The sequence below is a fragment of the Nematostella vectensis genome, chromosome 12 (genome assembly GCF_932526225.1).
Source record: "Nematostella vectensis chromosome 12, jaNemVect1.1, whole genome shotgun sequence".
NCBI lineage: Eukaryota > Metazoa > Cnidaria > Anthozoa > Actiniaria > Edwardsiidae > Nematostella > Nematostella vectensis.
In genome coordinates, this window is record NC_064045.1 from 11,714,900 (window position 1) to 11,732,641 (window position 17,742).

A 17,742-nucleotide genomic window follows, 5' to 3' on the forward strand; every position below is an offset into this window, starting at 1 on the left:
CCATCAATCCCGTAACCATGACAACGGTTACCGTGGTAACATAAAAAAATCTATATTTCGCTAAAATTAATAGCTGGACCAGGTGCAAAGGCTATTTCATATCTGTGTAATGTCAATAAACAAATATATGCCTTAAGATTTCTAAATTGTTTTGCCTAAATGTTCCCCTTTTTTACTTGAAAGATTCTAGCTAATTAAAATTCAAATATATGCAAGCAAACGCGTTTCCATGGCAACAACAATTTCAACTGTTGTAAGTTACCACGATCTATCACTATGCCAAGCTTTATTGGCATACCATGTATACTTGAGATATTAATAAAAGAAAATCATTTTGTTCCGCATATAAGCCTACGACTCCACTACGTCGTCGACGACGTTAACATTTGAGTCTAGGTTTTGCAACATTTTAGTAAGTAAGTATTCGTTTTTTCAACTGATTTGAACGGGCAGAATTGTCTGTCAACCATGAGAGGAATTCTCAAAATTTATTTATATTAAGACAAGATTGGTACCTGTACAATATGGAACTAGATATACATTACAATAGTAGGAAACATGTGAACTGAATAAAATTCGTTTGAACAATGACTCTCTTGCTCAGTATTATGTTAAAACCAGACTTAAATTCGACGCCCAAAAAATGTGACCCCCCTTGAATGACAGCCCAAAAAAATATGCCCCCCCCCCGAAAAAAAAACTAATTAAAAAAACAAATAAATAAATAAAAATATAAATCCCAAAAATTATATCAGACTCCTTGTGATGTTGATACAAATACTTTATTAATTTTTCAAGGCAGAAGTAAAGAAAGTACATCGCTTACCTGAAATCATATGCAAAAAGTAAATAATACAACCATGGACTCCAACAACAGTCCCCCAACTGATGGCATGTAAAGACATAACTTACTTTGCAACCTCCTTTGCTATTTTCTTTGGAGGGTTAAATATAAGAGAGAAAATTGCCTCCGTATTTTTAAGCGAATAGTCGACTCCGAAGGATGTGTAGCCTACCTGCAGGCTTTAGTGTATTGGTCAGAAAAATACTCGAAAACCCGAAACCGTAGCTCGTGGCCGCCATCTTGGATTCGAGTGACAAAAGATGACAGATGGGGGGGGGGGGAGGGTGTCTTCTCCCCACCCTATAAAAACAGCATCTAAAGCCGAAAACAGCATTAAGCCGAAAACAGCATCTAAAGCAGAAAACAGCATTTAAAGCCGAAAACAGCATCTAATGCCGAAAACAGCATCTAATGCCGAAAACAGCATCTAATGCCGAAAACAGCATCTAATGCCGAAAACAGCATCTAATGCCGAAAACAGCATTTAATGCCGAAAACAGCATCTAATGCCGAAAACAGAATCTAATGCCGAAAACAGCATCTAATGCCGAAAACAGCATCTAAAGCAGAAAACAGCATTAAGCCGAAAACAGCATCTAATGCCGAAAACAGAATCTAATGCCGAAAACAGCATCTAATGCCGAAAACAGCATCTAAAGCAGAAAACAGCATTAAGCCGAAAACAGCATCTAAAGCAGAAAACAGCATTTAAAGCCGAAAACAGCATCTAATGCCGAAAACAGCATCTAATGCCGAAAACAGCATTTAATGCCGAAAACAGCATCTAATGCCGAAAACAGCATCTAATGCCGAAAACAGCATCTAAAGCAGAAAACAGCATTAAGCCGAAAACAGCATCTAAAGCAGAAAACAGCATTAAGCCGAAAACAGCATCTAAAGCAGAAAACAGCATTAAGCCGAAAACAGCATCTAAAGCAGAAAACAGCATTAAGCCGAAAACAGCATCTAAAGCAGAAAACAGCATTTAAAGCCGAAAACAGCATCTAATGCCGAAAACAGCATCTAATGCCGAAAACAGCATCTAATGCCGAAAACAGCATCTAATGCCGAAAACAGCATCTAAAGCAGAAAACAGCATTAAGCCGAAAACAGCATCTAAAGCAGAAAACAGCATTTAAAGCCGAAAACAGCATCTAATGCCGAAAACAGCATCTAATGCCGAAAACAGCATCTAATGCCGAAAACAGCATCTAATGCCGAAAACAGCATCTAATGCCGAAAACAGCATTTAAAGCCGAAAACAGCATCTAATGCCGAAAACAGCATCTAATGCCGAAAACAGCATCTAAAGCCGAAAACAGCATCTAATGCCGAAAACAGCATCTAATGCAGAAAACAGAATCTAATGCCGAAAACAGCATCTAATGCCGAAAACAGCATCTAAAGCAGAAAACAGAATCTAATGCCGAAAACAGCATCTAAAGTCGAAAACAGCATCTAATGCCGAAAACAGCATCTAAAGACGAAAACAGCATCTAATGCCGAAAACAGCATCTAATGCCGAAAACAGCATCTAATGCCGAAAACAGCATTTAAAGTCGAAAACAGCATCTAAAGTCGAAAACAGCATCTAATGCCGAAAACAGCATCTAATGCCGAAAACAGCATCTAATGCCGAAAACAGCATCTAAAGCAGAAAACAGCATTTAAAGCCGAAAACAGCATCTAATGCCGAAAACAGCATCTAAAGCAGAAAACAGAATCTAATGCCGAAAACAGCATCTAATGCCGAAAACAGCATCTAATGCCGAAAACAGAATCTAATGCCGAAAACAGCATCTAATGCCGAAAACAGCATCTAAAGCAGAAAACAGCATTTAAAGCCGAAAACAGCATCTAATGCCGAAAACAGCATCTAAAGCAGAAAACAGAATCTAATGCCGAAAACAGCATCTAATGCCGAAAACAGCATCTAAAGCAGAAAACAGCATTAAGCCGAAAACAGCATCTAAAGCAGAAAACAGCATTTAAAGCCGAAAACAGCATCTAATGCCGAAAACAGCATCTAATGCCGAAAACAGCATCTAAAGTCGAAAACAGCATCTAATGCCGAAAACAGCATCTAATGCCGAAAACAGCATCTAAAGTCGAAAACAGCATCTAATGCCGAAAACAGCATCTAATGCCGAAAACAGCATCTAAAGCCGAAAACAGCATCTAAAGTCGAAAACAGCATCTAAAGTCGAAAACAGCATCTAATGCCGAAAACAGCATTTAAAGCCGAAAACAGCATCTAATGCCGAAAACAGCATCTAATGCCGAAAACAGCATCTAATGCCGAAAACAGAATCTAATGCCGAAAACAGCATCTAAAGCAGAAAACAGCATTTAAAGCCGAAAACAGCATCTAATGCCGAAAACAGCATCTAAAGCAGAAAACAGCATTTAAAGCCGAAAACAGCATCTAATGCCGAAAACAGCATCTAAAGACGAAAACAGCATCTAAAGACGAAAACAGCATCTAAAGTCGGAAACAGCATCTAAAGTCGAAAACAGCATCTAAAGCCGAAAACAGCATTTAATGCCGAAAACAGCATTTAAAGACGAAAACAGCATCTAAAGCAGAAAACAGCATTAAGCCGAAAACAGCATCTAAAGCAGAAAACAGCATTTAAAGCCGAAAACAGCATCTAATGCCGAAAACAGCATCTAATGCCGAAAACAGCATCTAATGCCGAAAACAGCATCTAATGCCGAAAACAGCATCTAAAGCAGAAAACAGCATTAAGCCGAAAACAGCATCTAAAGCAGAAAACAGCATTTAAAGCCGAAAACAGCATCTAATGCCGAAAACAGCATCTAATGCCGAAAACAGCATCTAATGCCGAAAACAGCATCTAATGCCGAAAACAGCATCTAATGCCGAAAACAGCATTTAAAGCCGAAAACAGCATCTAATGCCGAAAACAGCATCTAATGCCGAAAACAGCATCTAAAGCCGAAAACAGCATCTAATGCCGAAAACAGCATCTAATGCAGAAAACAGAATCTAATGCCGAAAACAGCATCTAATGCCGAAAACAGCATCTAAAGCAGAAAACAGAATCTAATGCCGAAAACAGCATCTAAAGTCGAAAACAGCATCTAATGCCGAAAACAGCATCTAAAGACGAAAACAGCATCTAATGCCGAAAACAGCATCTAATGCCGAAAACAGCATCTAATGCCGAAAACAGCATTTAAAGTCGAAAACAGCATCTAAAGTCGAAAACAGCATCTAATGCCGAAAACAGCATCTAATGCCGAAAACAGCATCTAATGCCGAAAACAGCATCTAAAGCAGAAAACAGCATTTAAAGCCGAAAACAGCATCTAATGCCGAAAACAGCATCTAAAGCAGAAAACAGAATCTAATGCCGAAAACAGCATCTAATGCCGAAAACAGCATCTAATGCCGAAAACAGAATCTAATGCCGAAAACAGCATCTAATGCCGAAAACAGCATCTAAAGCAGAAAACAGCATTTAAAGCCGAAAACAGCATCTAATGCCGAAAACAGCATCTAAAGCAGAAAACAGAATCTAATGCCGAAAACAGCATCTAATGCCGAAAACAGCATCTAAAGCAGAAAACAGCATTAAGCCGAAAACAGCATCTAAAGCAGAAAACAGCATTTAAAGCCGAAAACAGCATCTAATGCCGAAAACAGCATCTAATGCCGAAAACAGCATCTAAAGTCGAAAACAGCATCTAATGCCGAAAACAGCATCTAATGCCGAAAACAGCATCTAAAGTCGAAAACAGCATCTAATGCCGAAAACAGCATCTAATGCCGAAAACAGCATCTAAAGCCGAAAACAGCATCTAAAGTCGAAAACAGCATCTAAAGTCGAAAACAGCATCTAATGCCGAAAACAGCATTTAAAGCCGAAAACAGCATCTAATGCCGAAAACAGCATCTAATGCCGAAAACAGCATCTAATGCCGAAAACAGAATCTAATGCCGAAAACAGCATCTAAAGCAGAAAACAGCATTTAAAGCCGAAAACAGCATCTAATGCCGAAAACAGCATCTAAAGCAGAAAACAGCATTTAAAGCCGAAAACAGCATCTAATGCCGAAAACAGCATCTAAAGACGAAAACAGCATCTAAAGACGAAAACAGCATCTAAAGTCGGAAACAGCATCTAAAGTCGAAAACAGCATCTAAAGCCGAAAACAGCATTTAATGCCGAAAACAGCATTTAAAGACGAAAACAGCATCTAAAGTCGAAAACAGCATCTAAAGTCGAAAACAGCATCTAAAGTCGAAAACAGCATCTAAAGTCGAAAACAGCATTTAAAGCCGAAAACAGCATCTAATGCCGAAAACAGCATCTAAAGACGAAAACAGCATTTAAAGCCGAAAACAGCATCTAATGCCGAAAACAGCATCTAAAGCAGAAAACAGCATTTAAAGCCGAAAACAGCATCTAATGCCGAAAACAGCATCTAAAGACGAAAACAGCATCTAAAGACGAAAACAGCATCTAAAGTCGGAAACAGCATCTAAAGTCGAAAACAGCATCTAAAGCCGAAAACAGCATTTAATGCCGAAAACAGCATCTGAAGTCGTAAACAGCATCTAAAGCCGAAAACAGCATCTAATGCCGAAAACAGCATTTAAAGTCGAAAACAGCATCTAAAGTCGAAAACAGCATCTAATGCTGAAAACAGCATTTAAAGTCGGAAACAGCATCTAAAGTCGAAAACAGCATCTAATGCCGAAAACAGCATTTAAAGCCGAAAACAGCATCTAAAGCAGAAAACAGCATCTAAAGGCCTACAGGCAGGCTAAAGGATCTGCTAAGAGTTTCCGCAAAGCACAACATATCAAAGATGAGCTCTACCTCTACAGTGGGACATAATTTGATGTCCTTTCATGAACTTGTTTATGAGGTGATATTCCCTTCTCTGTTTCGAGATTGCTAATGCGCTATTTAGTGTGGAAACTGGGGTGATTTTGGTTCGGGATCTCAAGACTACTCTCTTATGCGATAGATATATAATATTTTAATATCCCACTCTTAGTCAGTCTAGTCTAATTGTTCACTTTACGAACAGGACACCTTCTCTCTTTAAGTAGATGCCAGGCGTGGTGTGGCCATACAGGGAGCGCGAACCTAAAAATAATAATAAAGAGATACGTTTAGGCCCTCGCAGGTAATTGTTTTCAATGATTGTTCAAATTGAAACCCATTTATAGCCCTTTCAAAGCGAGCGGTCGATCTGATCTGTGACGAACGAAGTAACCAATACTTCTAGTTTGTGAATTCTGAAATGTATATTAGATATTATTAATCGGGGAGGCGCGATGCACGTACAAATGAAGCCTCATTTAAGGGATTTTAGTAGAAAATCTAAAAAAATACTGCAGTTTCAAACCACTACATTTTACGTATATGAGGCCATTCCAACTCAATGTCTATAACAAGCGGATTGAATTGATACCTTTGATACCAGAGGCGTGTCTAGAGAAAAGCTCAGCCCCAGCCAGCCACCCCCCTTTCCCCCAGCCTCAGGCCCCGGATGAAAATCAGGCTACTCACTCACTACGTTAGACGGAAGCTAAGGGAGCTTCATATCCAAATAAACCCAATATATATGCCTGAATTGCATTTTTTTTGTGATGTGTTTATTTATTCTTTCAAAAATATTTGAATTTACCGTACCAGGAAATGTATATTTAGAAGAATACTATTTAGAGCCACATTCAGCATTGTCGCGACCATCGAAAACTAGAAAAATGAAAAATAAAGTGATTAGGTTGAGCGTCAGGGGATTTTATTCTTCTTAATTGGAGAGAGGAAACATAAAACTACGCCTGACGCCAGGCGCCCCTTTTCAAGCCGCTGTCAAAATACAACGGCTCTCAGGCCCGAAATATTTGAAAAGCTACAGTCTAGCTGAAAGTAATGGGAGCCTCTCCAACCCTTCCTCAATGTTGGAGAATACATGATCCGCTCACTGCTCTACTTGCTCATTTTTAAGCCGAAAAAAAAAGCGTTTAAGAAATATCAAGGGGGTTGGGTGGGGATAAGTGTCCTACTTTCTTTTGATGAAGATCGTGGCTAAATATAGAATTGATTTTACGAAATAAATCCAAGAAAAGTTCAATTGGTTGCAAATATGAAAAGCTATTATCAAAAGGGACATTATTCAAGAAAAAAAGTTTTTGGACCAGAAAATTATCGGGATCGACATCGTAAAACATGACTTTATGTTCTTGGTCATGACTTTATGTCCTTGCTCCCCTCTAGAGCCCTGAAGTCATGTCCAATTACCTCTAAAGTCTTATACTAAGTGATGATATTTAATATTTGACTCACCTTTATGGTTGAGGCCAGCGAGTAAATATCCAACGTCGATTCCTTTGCAATTCGACTCCCACACATTAGGAAGCGAGTGGGAAATGATTATTCGTGGGCATCTAAGATTGAAATAGATGTAGTCAAGTTTTATAGACGACGAGGAAAAATAATCAATCATGGCGTCGCCCCATGACAGGTAATCCGGAATCCGGAATCCATGAAAAAATGAGATATGGGATCCGGAATCCATGAAAAAATGAGATATGGAATCCGGAATCGATGAAAAAATGAGATATGGAATCCGGAATCCATGAAAAAATGAGATATGGAATCCGGAATCCATGCTGCTGGAATCCGGAATCCACGAGAAAAAACCCACATGGAATCCGGAATCCAGAACCCTATTGGAGAACCTGTCATGGGGCGAATGGCGAATGTTTTCGCCATGTCGTTGATAGGTTGTCGTCGTCGACATTTATTGTTCATTATTGTTGTTGCTGTCCGCTTCAAGGAAACTGTTCCGTCTCTCTGCATTTGTTATTTCTAAATTGTTGTAGCGTCTGTTATAGCCGTTGCTTTAAATGCTGATTTTGCTGTTGGTTTTGATGCTGCAGGTGTGAAGACTATCAATACGTTATTATTATTATGGTTTTAGATGTATTTTCTTGCTATTGTTGTTCATATGTATGTGTTTTAATTTGCGTTTCACATACTCAGCGTCAACACAACCAGTTCCCGTGCAGTAGCCCCACTGCAGGAGGAGTTAAAGTTTTGAGCTCCAGAAGGAATCTATGTTACAAAAAAAGAAAACATGCGGATAAAAATCGAGGGGTTGAATGGGCATACTTATAAAGGAAATGTGGGACAAAAACTTATCACCATAAAAATCCGTTACCCTGCGAATTTTCTATACCTAGAACGCCAAAGAAAGAAACTTAACACCCCAAAATATAGATTTGTACGTCTATTTACAAAAGTTATACAGGCAAAGACTTATGCCAAACAGACTGAAGATCTTCTATGTAATATCCGCAGTCTCTCATCTCTCCCCTTGAAAAACAGGAGCTAGACCAGGTATTTTCTGAGAATATGAATTAGCAACACCTTTGCTATTGTCTAGGTGTAAAATGATCTTCTTACAAGAAAATTTTAAGTGACTAGATAACTGAAGTCCGCCTCTCTATTTTTTTCATATTTGGTTGAGACCATGTATTTCACTCATTTGAGTTTGCCGATGGTAGGGTAAAGTTCGGAGTGTATGGTCCGGAGTTCTGAGGGTAACGTGGCGGCGTGATTGGCATTGGACCACTTACCTGATAGAAAACTGAAATATTATTGGTCGCCGGCCCGTTAACAACATCAACACGAAAGGTTCCTATAGAAGACAAGAGGACTCCACTAAGAAAATCATATCGAAAAAAAGAAAAGAAAAAACTCTTCTCGCTTGATCTACACCTTCACCGTCACTCGCCAATACTCGGATGTCTTCATCTGAAAGCTTCTTGGCCGGGAAGGGAGATTCAGGAAATGGCACACACTTCAAAACGTCTTGGCAATCTATCTCGAAGCTTTGTAAATGGGCGTGGCTTGATTTACTGATCGACACCACCAGACTCCATCCACCACCTGGAAAATGTGTAACAACATTTAAGAAGACCGTTTTCGGTATTCCACCTGATTTATTTGTCTGACTGTCCGTTAATCTAGTCCTTTCTGTCCGTCACAGTTCTCTCTTTCGTCTGTTGTTTCTCCTTCTAGCTGTTACCCTGCCCCTTCGTATCCGCTCGTCTGTCCTCGTCTGTCTTTCCGTCTTGTAGTTAACTTACCAAAGTTGTCCATGTCACAGTACATATTCCTCTCTTTTCCATTGACTATGACGTCATAATAACCGTACTTCAAAAGAGGGAAGGATTTCTTTAGTTGGTTGCACGAAGACGCTTTCCGTTCCTTCTAGCAATGAGTAACAAAAACAAGTTTTAATATATTATTATGGAGTCCTACACGGCTGCTGATTTTCAAATTTGCATAATATTTTTTTTATTATTCACTAGCTTACGACATTAAATTCGATAATAAAAATAAGAATTAAACCAATTTTTACACTTTTAATCCCTTTTGGTCGAATTTTTTGCATAAAATGATTAAACAAATAAACCCCAAAATAAATTGATGAGCACACACACAGATATTTAAGGCCCATACCATATATATGAACGCGCAATAAATGTTCTTCAATATCTTCTCTATTCAACCGAGCCTCTTATAGCCAAATTCGTTGTTGCGCTACCTGCCAGAATCCAAAATTCCTTTCTTCGTTTGGGAATAGCGCGTAGTCAATCAAACCAAACAATCAAAACAAGACAAACCGCCCCCAAAGTTTGTGTCTCACTACGCGCTATTTCCAAACGAAACACGAATTTTGGAATCGCCGAGGTCGCGCAACAACAAATTTGGATGTAATCCTTTCTTTTCACCTTTTTGAGAATGCCGTGGATTGAGTGTGGTAGCTTCACCAACTGCCATCCCATTCCACTATCATTATTCAACTCGCATTCCTTGTCAAACAAGCTGAAGTTGATAGTTATACACTTCGGATCAGTGATACAGAGTTTCAAACACTCCAGAAGATTGGAGACTTTTTTCGCGTCGTATTTGTGGTTCTTCAAATAAAAGCCAGATTTGGTCAACTGTTGCTGATCACATTTATCAGCCTTAGCGATCACTGACAAGTGAAAAAATACCAGGTTTACCAGAAGTTTGTGCATCCTTGTTTTTATAAACCTATCCTCATCCCTAAACAGACTGGAATAAAAGCTTGTTTTTGCGATGACTTCTCATATCATTCCAATAGAAAGACAGATAGCTACAATAATGGCAAGTTCTCGCGCCCATTCATTGTATAACAGGATCATATTGTGTATTTTAATTAAAATAGATCCCTTTGTTTTCACACTCACTGTGATTGTCTGTTGGAGATTACACCAATGAGCCAGATGTGTCAATAACAATCAATGTCCAAAATACTTTCGCATTGCACTGTTGGTGTTTACCAAATCTTGCAGTGGACACAGAGAGATTAGATTATAAAGGGAGATTAACTCTGGCAACTGAAATATCCGCGAAAGCTTTTGCAAACAGCATATGTTAACTTTCAAAAAAGGTCGTTCTCGGAGAATTCATGTTTCACCCGCAGTGATATCATATCATATCATTTGATATCATGGATATCAAACAAATAGACATTAAATAAAAACAAACATGATTTCTTGCCTCGCAAGTTGAACTGATTAATCCCGATATATTAGCTTCTGCTAACAACTTTCACAGAAAGTATTTTTCAAGCCGTTTACAATATATTACATGCCCTTCCCCCAACCCCCAGAAAAATAGATACCGGCAAAAACTTCAACCCAAACAAAATTCTAATAAAAAATGATTAAAAAAGAATCAAATCCCAAAAATTACAACAGACTCCCTGTGGTGCTGATACAAATATTTTATTAACTTTACAAGGCAGAAGTAAGTACATTGCTTGTGTGAAACACGCAAAAAGTAAATAATACAACCATGGACTCCAACAACAGTCTCCCTTCCATTTTTAAGTCGTGGATAGCGAAGCTATTCAGGACTTTTTGCGGTTAGCGGGGTTGTGTCACTAATCACAAATCGTCGACTCAAGCGTAACCCATAGCCAATCATAACTCTTCTAACATCACATTTCTTGGCCAATCAAAACGGAGTTTTAGGGAAAAGCCCGCGAATTATTTTCAGCGGTTTTCCAAACTATGTCAAAAACAAACATGGCGACCGAAGTTGAATTCTTTGAAGGTGGTGATGGTTAAGACTATGATTTAACGTCATTCCTGCCTTTTTGGCTATAATAAATCGAGCCACATTCGATAAATAACTATCTGAATGAAAGGTTTCGCTTCAAAGTCCGTTCGTTTAAACTCTATGCCCATCTGATTGATTGCATGTGGACTACCAGTCAACCCAGATACCAATTATGGAAAAGGGGCCCTTTAGCCCTCCTTGGGTGATTTTGCTTATAGACATTTAAAAAACTGATTCCTCCTCTTGGCAGACGACGTTTAGGCTAGAAATTTTATTCATGGAGACATTGAAAACAATGCTACTCGTAGCGAACTGCGGATAAATTCCGAAACTTACATTATAAAAGCAAGAATGTGTGGGAGCTAATTCAGTAAGCATGCATGCAAGAAAAAAGTCAAATATTAAAGAGAAAATTTGCCTTCCATCTGCTAAGAGTTTCCTGCAGTGCATAAAAAAATAAAACTCTACCTCTACAGTGGGACAGAACTTGTCCTTTCATGAACTTGTTTATAAGGTGTGATACTTCAATCCTTCTCTGTTTCGAGACTGCTAAAGCGCTATTTAGTGGGGAACCTGGGGTAATTTTGTTTCGGGGTCTCAAGACTCTCTTATATGATATGTATATAATAATTATAATATTTTAGTACCCCACTCTTAGCCAGTCTAGTCTAATTGTTCACTTTACGAACAGGACACCTTCCCTCTTTAAGTAGATGCCAGGCGTGGTGTAGCCATAAAGGGCACGCACATCTGAAAAAATAATAATAAAGAGATAAGTTAAGGCCCTCGCGGGTAATTTTTTTCAATGATTGTTCAAATTGAAACCCATTTATAGCCCTTTCAAAGCGAGCGGTCGATCTGATCTGTGACGAACGAAATAACCAATACTTCTAGTTTGTGAATTCTGAAATGAATATTAGATATTATTAATCGGGGAGGCGCGATGCACGTTCAAATGAAGCCTCATTTAAGGGGTTTTGGTAGAAAATCTAAAAAAAATACTGCAGTTTCAAACCACTACATTTTGAGTATATAAGGTCATTCCAACTCGATGTCTAGAGGATTGAATTGATACCTTTGATACCAGAGGCGTGACTAGAGAAAAGCTCAGCCCCAGCCAACCCCCCCCCCCCCTTTCCCCCAGCCTCAGGCCCCGGATAAAAATCAGGCTACTCACTCACTACGTTAGACGGAAGCTAAGGGAGTTTCATATACAAATAAACCCAATATATACGCCTGAATTGCATTTTCTTGTGATGTGTTTTGATTATTCTTTCAAAAATATTTCAATTAACCGTACCAGAATGTGTATATTTAGAAGAATACCAGTGAGAGCCACATTCAGCATTGTCGCGACCATCAAAAACTAGAAAAATGAAAAAAAATGATTAGGTTGAGCGTCAGGCGATTTTATTTTTCTTAATTGGAGAGAGGAAACATAAAACTACGCCTGACATATTATTAGAAGCGATGCCTGGCGCCCCTTTTCAAGCCGATGTCAAAATACATCGGCTCTCATCAAAATTGCCCCGTTTCAACTACTTAGCCTTGTAGCACAATAAAAAGAACAAATAAAAGTGTAAACAGAATTTATGTAAAGCAAAACTACAATTATGTTATCCATGTAAGATGAAACGCGGTGGAGATAACTTATTAAAATTGATTTGAATAATGATTACAGTGTAAGGCAAAAGGCAGACCGGTGCCAAAAGTGGGAGAGGGCTGTAAAAATGCTGGTAAAAAAATATCCGCTCGGAAAAGTGAAGGGGACTAATCCCCCAATTCATAGCTGAGGCAGAACTTGAAATATTTGGGGGGGGGGGGACAATGCAGAAATACAGATGGCTACAATAATGGCAAGTTCTCGCGCCCATTCCTTATACAACAGGGTCATATTGTGTATTAATAGATCCCTTTGTTCTCACACTCACTTTGATTGGCTGTTGGAGATTACACCAATGAGAAAGATATGTCAATAACAATCAATGTCCAAAATACTTTCACATTGCACTGTTGGTGTTTACGAACTCTTGCAGTGGACACAGAGAGATTAGATTATAAAGGGGGAGTAACTCTGGCAACTGAAATATCCGCGAAAGCTTTTGCAAACAGCATATGTTAACTTTCAAATAAGGTCGCTCTCGGAGAATTCATGTTTCACCCGCAGTGATATCATATCATATCATTTGATATCAAGGATATCAAACAAATAGACATTAAATAAAAACAAACATGATTTCTTGCCTCGCAAGTTGAACTGATTAATCCCGATATATTAGCTTCTGCTAAAAACTTTCACAGAAAGTATTTTTGAAGCCGTTTACAATATATTACATGCCCCCCCCCCCCCCCCCCCAACCCCCAGAAAAATAGATACCGGCAAAAACTTCAACCAAACAAAACTCTAATAAAAAAATGATAGAAAAAATCAAATCCTAAAAAATACACCAGACTCCCTGTGGTGCTGATACAAATACTTTATTAACTTTACAAGGCAGAAATAAGTACATTGCTTGTATGAAACACGCAAAAAGTAAATAATACAACCATGGACTCCAACAACAGTCTCCCTTCCATTTTTAAGTCGTGGATAGCGAAAGTATTCAGGACTTTTTGCGGTCGAGCTTGGTTGTGTCACTAATCACAAATCGTCGGCTCAAGCGTGACTCATAGCCAATCATAACTCTTCTAATATCACAACTCTTGGCCAATCAAAACGGCGTTTAAGGGAAAAAGTCCGCGAATTATTGTCAGCGGTTTTCTAAACCATGTCAAAAACAAACATGGCGGCCGTAGTCGAATTTTTTGATGACTGTGATTCAACGTCATTCCTGCCTTATTGGCAATAATAATTCGAGCCACATTCGATAAATAGCTATCTGAATGAAAGGTTTCGCTTCAAAGTTCGTTCGTTTAAACTCTATGCCCATTTGATTCATTCCCTAAGGACTACCAGTCGAATTTGTCCTTTCATAAACTTGTTTATAAGGTGTGATACTTCAATCCTTCTCTGTTTCGTGATTGCTAACAGGCTAATGCGCTATTTAGTGTGGAACCTGGGGTGATTTTGTTTCGGGATCTCAAGACTCTCTTATATGATATGTATAATAATTTTAGTACCCCACTCTTAGCTAGTCTAGTCTAATTGTGTTCCTTCACTTTACGAACAGGACAGCTTCTCTCTCATTGTAGATGCGCTCGGAAAAGTGAAGGGGACTTATTCCCAAATTCAGAGTGAAGCAGACCTCGAAATATATATTTTTTTTTTTTTGGGGGGGGGGGGGACAATGCAGAAACACAAAATATAGGGGCGCAAGCTAACCCCTACTGGCCATTTCCCTATAATGTTTGTTAATATTGGGGGAGGGGGCATGCCCCCAGTGCACCAGCTCCTAATGTACGCAGCTTTTGCTACAGCCACGTTAAACCAATGAACACTTCCCAGTGACTCCATATTCAGGTGGTTGTTTATCAATACACCTGAGAATTCTCAGGCCCGAAATATTTGAAAAGCTACAGTCTAGGCTGAAAGTAACGAGACCCTCTCCAACCCTTCCTCAATGTTGGAGAATACATGATCTGCTCACTGCTCTACTTGCTCATTTTTAAGCCAAAAAAAAAAAGCGTTTAAGAAATATCAGGGGGTGGGGTGGGGGTAAGTGTCCCACTTTCTTTTGATGAAGATCGTGGCTAAATATAGAATTGATTTTACGAAATAAATCCAAGAAAAGTTCAAATGGTTGCAAATATGAAAAGCTATTATCAAAAGGGAAATTATTCAAGAAAAAAAATAGTTTTTGGACCTGAAAATTATCGGGATCGATATCGTAAAACATGACTTTATGTTCTTGGTCATGACTTTATGTCCTTGCTCCCCTCTAGGGCTTCAGGGCCCTAGAGGGGACCAAGGACATAAAGTCCTGTCCGATCACCCCTAAAGTCTTATACTTAGTAATGAGATTTCATATTTGACTCACCTTTATGCTGGAGGCCAGCGAGTAAATATCCAACGTCGATTCCTCTGCAATTTGACTCCCACACATAAGGATGCGAGTGGGAAATGATTACTCGTGGGCATCTAAGATTGAAATAGATGTAGTCAAGTTTTATAGACGACGAGGAAAAATAATCAATCATGAAACAATCAATCATGGCGAATCTTTTCGCCATGTCGTTGATAGGTCGTTGTCGTCGTCGATATTTGTTGTTTATTATTGTTGTTGCTGTCCGTTTCAAGGAAACTGTTCCGTCTGCATTTGTTATTTCTAAATTGTTTTGGCGTTTGTTATAGCCGTTGTTTTAAATATTGATTTTGCTGTTGGTTTTGATGCTGCAGATGTGTAGACTATCAATACTTTATTATTATTATGGTTTTAGATGTATTTTCTTGCTATTGTTGTTCATATGTATGTGTTTTAATTTGCGTTTCACATACTCAGCGTCAACACAACCAGTTCCCGTGCATGTAGCCCCACTGCAGGCGGAGTTAAAGTTTTGAGCTCCATAAGGAATCTATGTTACAAAAAAAAAAAAACATGAGGATAAAAATCCAGGGGTTGAATGGGCATACTTATAGAGAAAATGTGGGACAAAAACTTATCACCATAAAAATCCTTTATCCTGTAAATTTCTATACCCAGAACGCCAAGAATAGAAACTTAACAACCCAAAATATATATTTGTACATCTATTTACAAAGGTTATACAGGCAAAGACTAATGCCAAACAGACTAAAGATCCTCTATGTAATATCCGCAGTCCCTCATCTCTCCCCTTGAAAAACAGGAGCTAGACCAAGTATTTTTTTAGAATATGAATTAGCAACACCTTTGCTATTGTCTAGGTGTAAAATGATCTTCTTACAATAAAACTTTAAGTGACTAGATAACTGAAGTCCGCCTCTCTATTTTTTTCAAATTTGGTTGAGACCATGTATTTCACTCATTTGAGTTTGCCGATGGTGGGGTCAGGTTCGGAGTGTATGGTCCGGAGTTCTGAGGGTAACGTGGCGGCGTGATTGGCATTGGACCACTTACCTGATAGAAAACTGAAATATTATTGGTCGCCGGCCCGTTAACAACATCAACACGAAAGGTTCCTATAGAAGACAAGAGGACTCTACTAAGAAAATCATATCGAAAAAAATAAAAGAAAAAAAATCTTCTCGCTTGATCTATACCTTCACCGTCACTCGCCAATGCTCGGATGTCCTCATCTGAAAGCTTCTTGGCCGGGAAGGGAGATTCAGGAAATGGCACACACTTCAAAACGTCTTGGCAATCTATCTCGAAGCTTTGTAAATGGGCGTGGCTTGATTTACTGATCGACACCACCAGACTCCATCCACCACCTGGAAAATGTGTAAAAACATTTAAGAAGACTGTTTTCGGTATTCCACCTGATTTATATGTCTGACTGTCTGTTAATCTAGTCCTGTCTGTCCGTCACAGTTTTTTCTTTCGTCTGTTGTTTCTCCTTCTAGCTGTTACCCTGCCTCTTCGTATCCGCTCGTCTGTCCTCGTCTGTCTTTCCGTCTTGTAGTTAACTTACCAAAGTTGTCCATGTCACAGTACACATTCCTCTCTTTTCCATTGACGATGACGTCATAATAACCGGACTTCAAAAGAGGGTAGGATTTCTTTAGTTGGTTGCACGAAGACGCTTTCTTTTCCTTCAAACAATGAGTAACAAAAACAAGTTTTAATATATTATTATGGAGTCCTACACGGCTGCTGATTTTCAAATTTGCATAATATTTTTTTTTATTATTCACTAGCTTACGACATTAAATTCGATATTAAAAATAAGAATTAAACAAATTTTTACACTTTTAATCCCTTTTTGTCGTATTTTTTTGCATAAAATGATTAAACAAACAAACCCCAAAATAAATCGTTGAGCACACACAGATATTTAAGGCCCATACCAAATATATGAACGCGCAATAAATGTTCTTCAATATCTCCTCTATTCAACCGAGGCTCTTATAGCCAAATTCGTTGTTGCGCTACCTGCCAGAATCCAAAATTCCTTTCTTCGTTTGGAAATTAAGCGCGTAGTCAATCAAACCAAACAATCAAAACAAGACAAACCGCCCCCAAAGTTTGTGTCTAACTACGCGCTATTTCCAAACGAAACACGAATTTTGGAATCGCCGAGGTCGCGCAACAGAAAATTTGGATGTAATCCTTTCTTTTCACCTTTTTGAGAATGCCGTGGATTGAGTGTGGTAGCTTCACCAACCCCCATCCCATTCCACTATCCTTATTCAACTCGCATTCCTTGTCAAACAAGATGAAGTTGATAGTTATACACTTCGGATCAGTGATACAGAGTTTCAAACACTCCAGAAGATTGGAGACTTTTTTCGCGTCGTATTTGTGGTTCTTCAAATAAAAGCCATATTTGGTCAACTGTTGCTGATCACATTTATCAGCCTTAGCGATCACTGACAAGTGAAAAAATACCAGGTTTACCAGAAGTTTGTGCATCTTCGTTTTTATAAACCTATCCTCATCCCTAAACAGACTGGAATAATAGTTTGTTTTTGCGATGACTTCTCATATCATTCCAATAGAAAGACAGATAGCTACAATAATGGCAAGTTTTCGCGCCCATTCATTGTACAACAGGGTCATATTGTGTATTTTAATTAAAATAGATCCCTTTGTTCTCACACTCACTGTGATTGGCTGTTGGAGATTACACCAACGAGCCAGATGTGTCAATAACAATCAATGTCCAAAATACTTT

The 17,742-nt window shown here is 38.7% G+C and overlaps 2 protein-coding genes across 2 annotated transcripts; both read right to left on the minus strand.

The window, feature by feature from the left end:
• Positions 1-6,517: 6,517 nt before the first annotated feature.
• Positions 6,518-10,046, minus strand: LOC5520660. Its single transcript, XM_048719366.1, has 7 exons — positions 9,630-10,046; positions 8,982-9,105; positions 8,611-8,781; positions 8,469-8,530; positions 7,869-7,944; positions 7,174-7,274; positions 6,518-6,582 (listed from the first exon to the last, which is right to left on the minus strand). Exons 1-6 carry the CDS (start codon positions 9,918-9,920, stop codon positions 7,261-7,263), a joined length of 738 nt encoding a protein of 245 aa, XP_048575323.1. The 5' UTR covers positions 9,921-10,046; the 3' UTR covers positions 6,518-6,582; positions 7,174-7,260.
• A 587-nt stretch (positions 10,047-10,633) lies between these two features.
• On the minus strand, positions 10,634-17,588 carry LOC116603905. The gene is made up of 8 exons (XM_048719362.1): positions 17,190-17,588; positions 16,540-16,660; positions 16,169-16,339; positions 16,026-16,087; positions 15,425-15,501; positions 14,967-15,067; positions 12,290-12,355; positions 10,634-11,739 (listed from the first exon to the last, which is right to left on the minus strand). The coding sequence occupies exons 1-8, from the start codon at positions 17,478-17,480 to the stop codon at positions 11,666-11,668; spliced, it is 963 nt and encodes a 320-aa protein (XP_048575319.1). The 5' UTR covers positions 17,481-17,588; the 3' UTR covers positions 10,634-11,665.
• Positions 17,589-17,742: the final 154 nt, after the last annotated feature.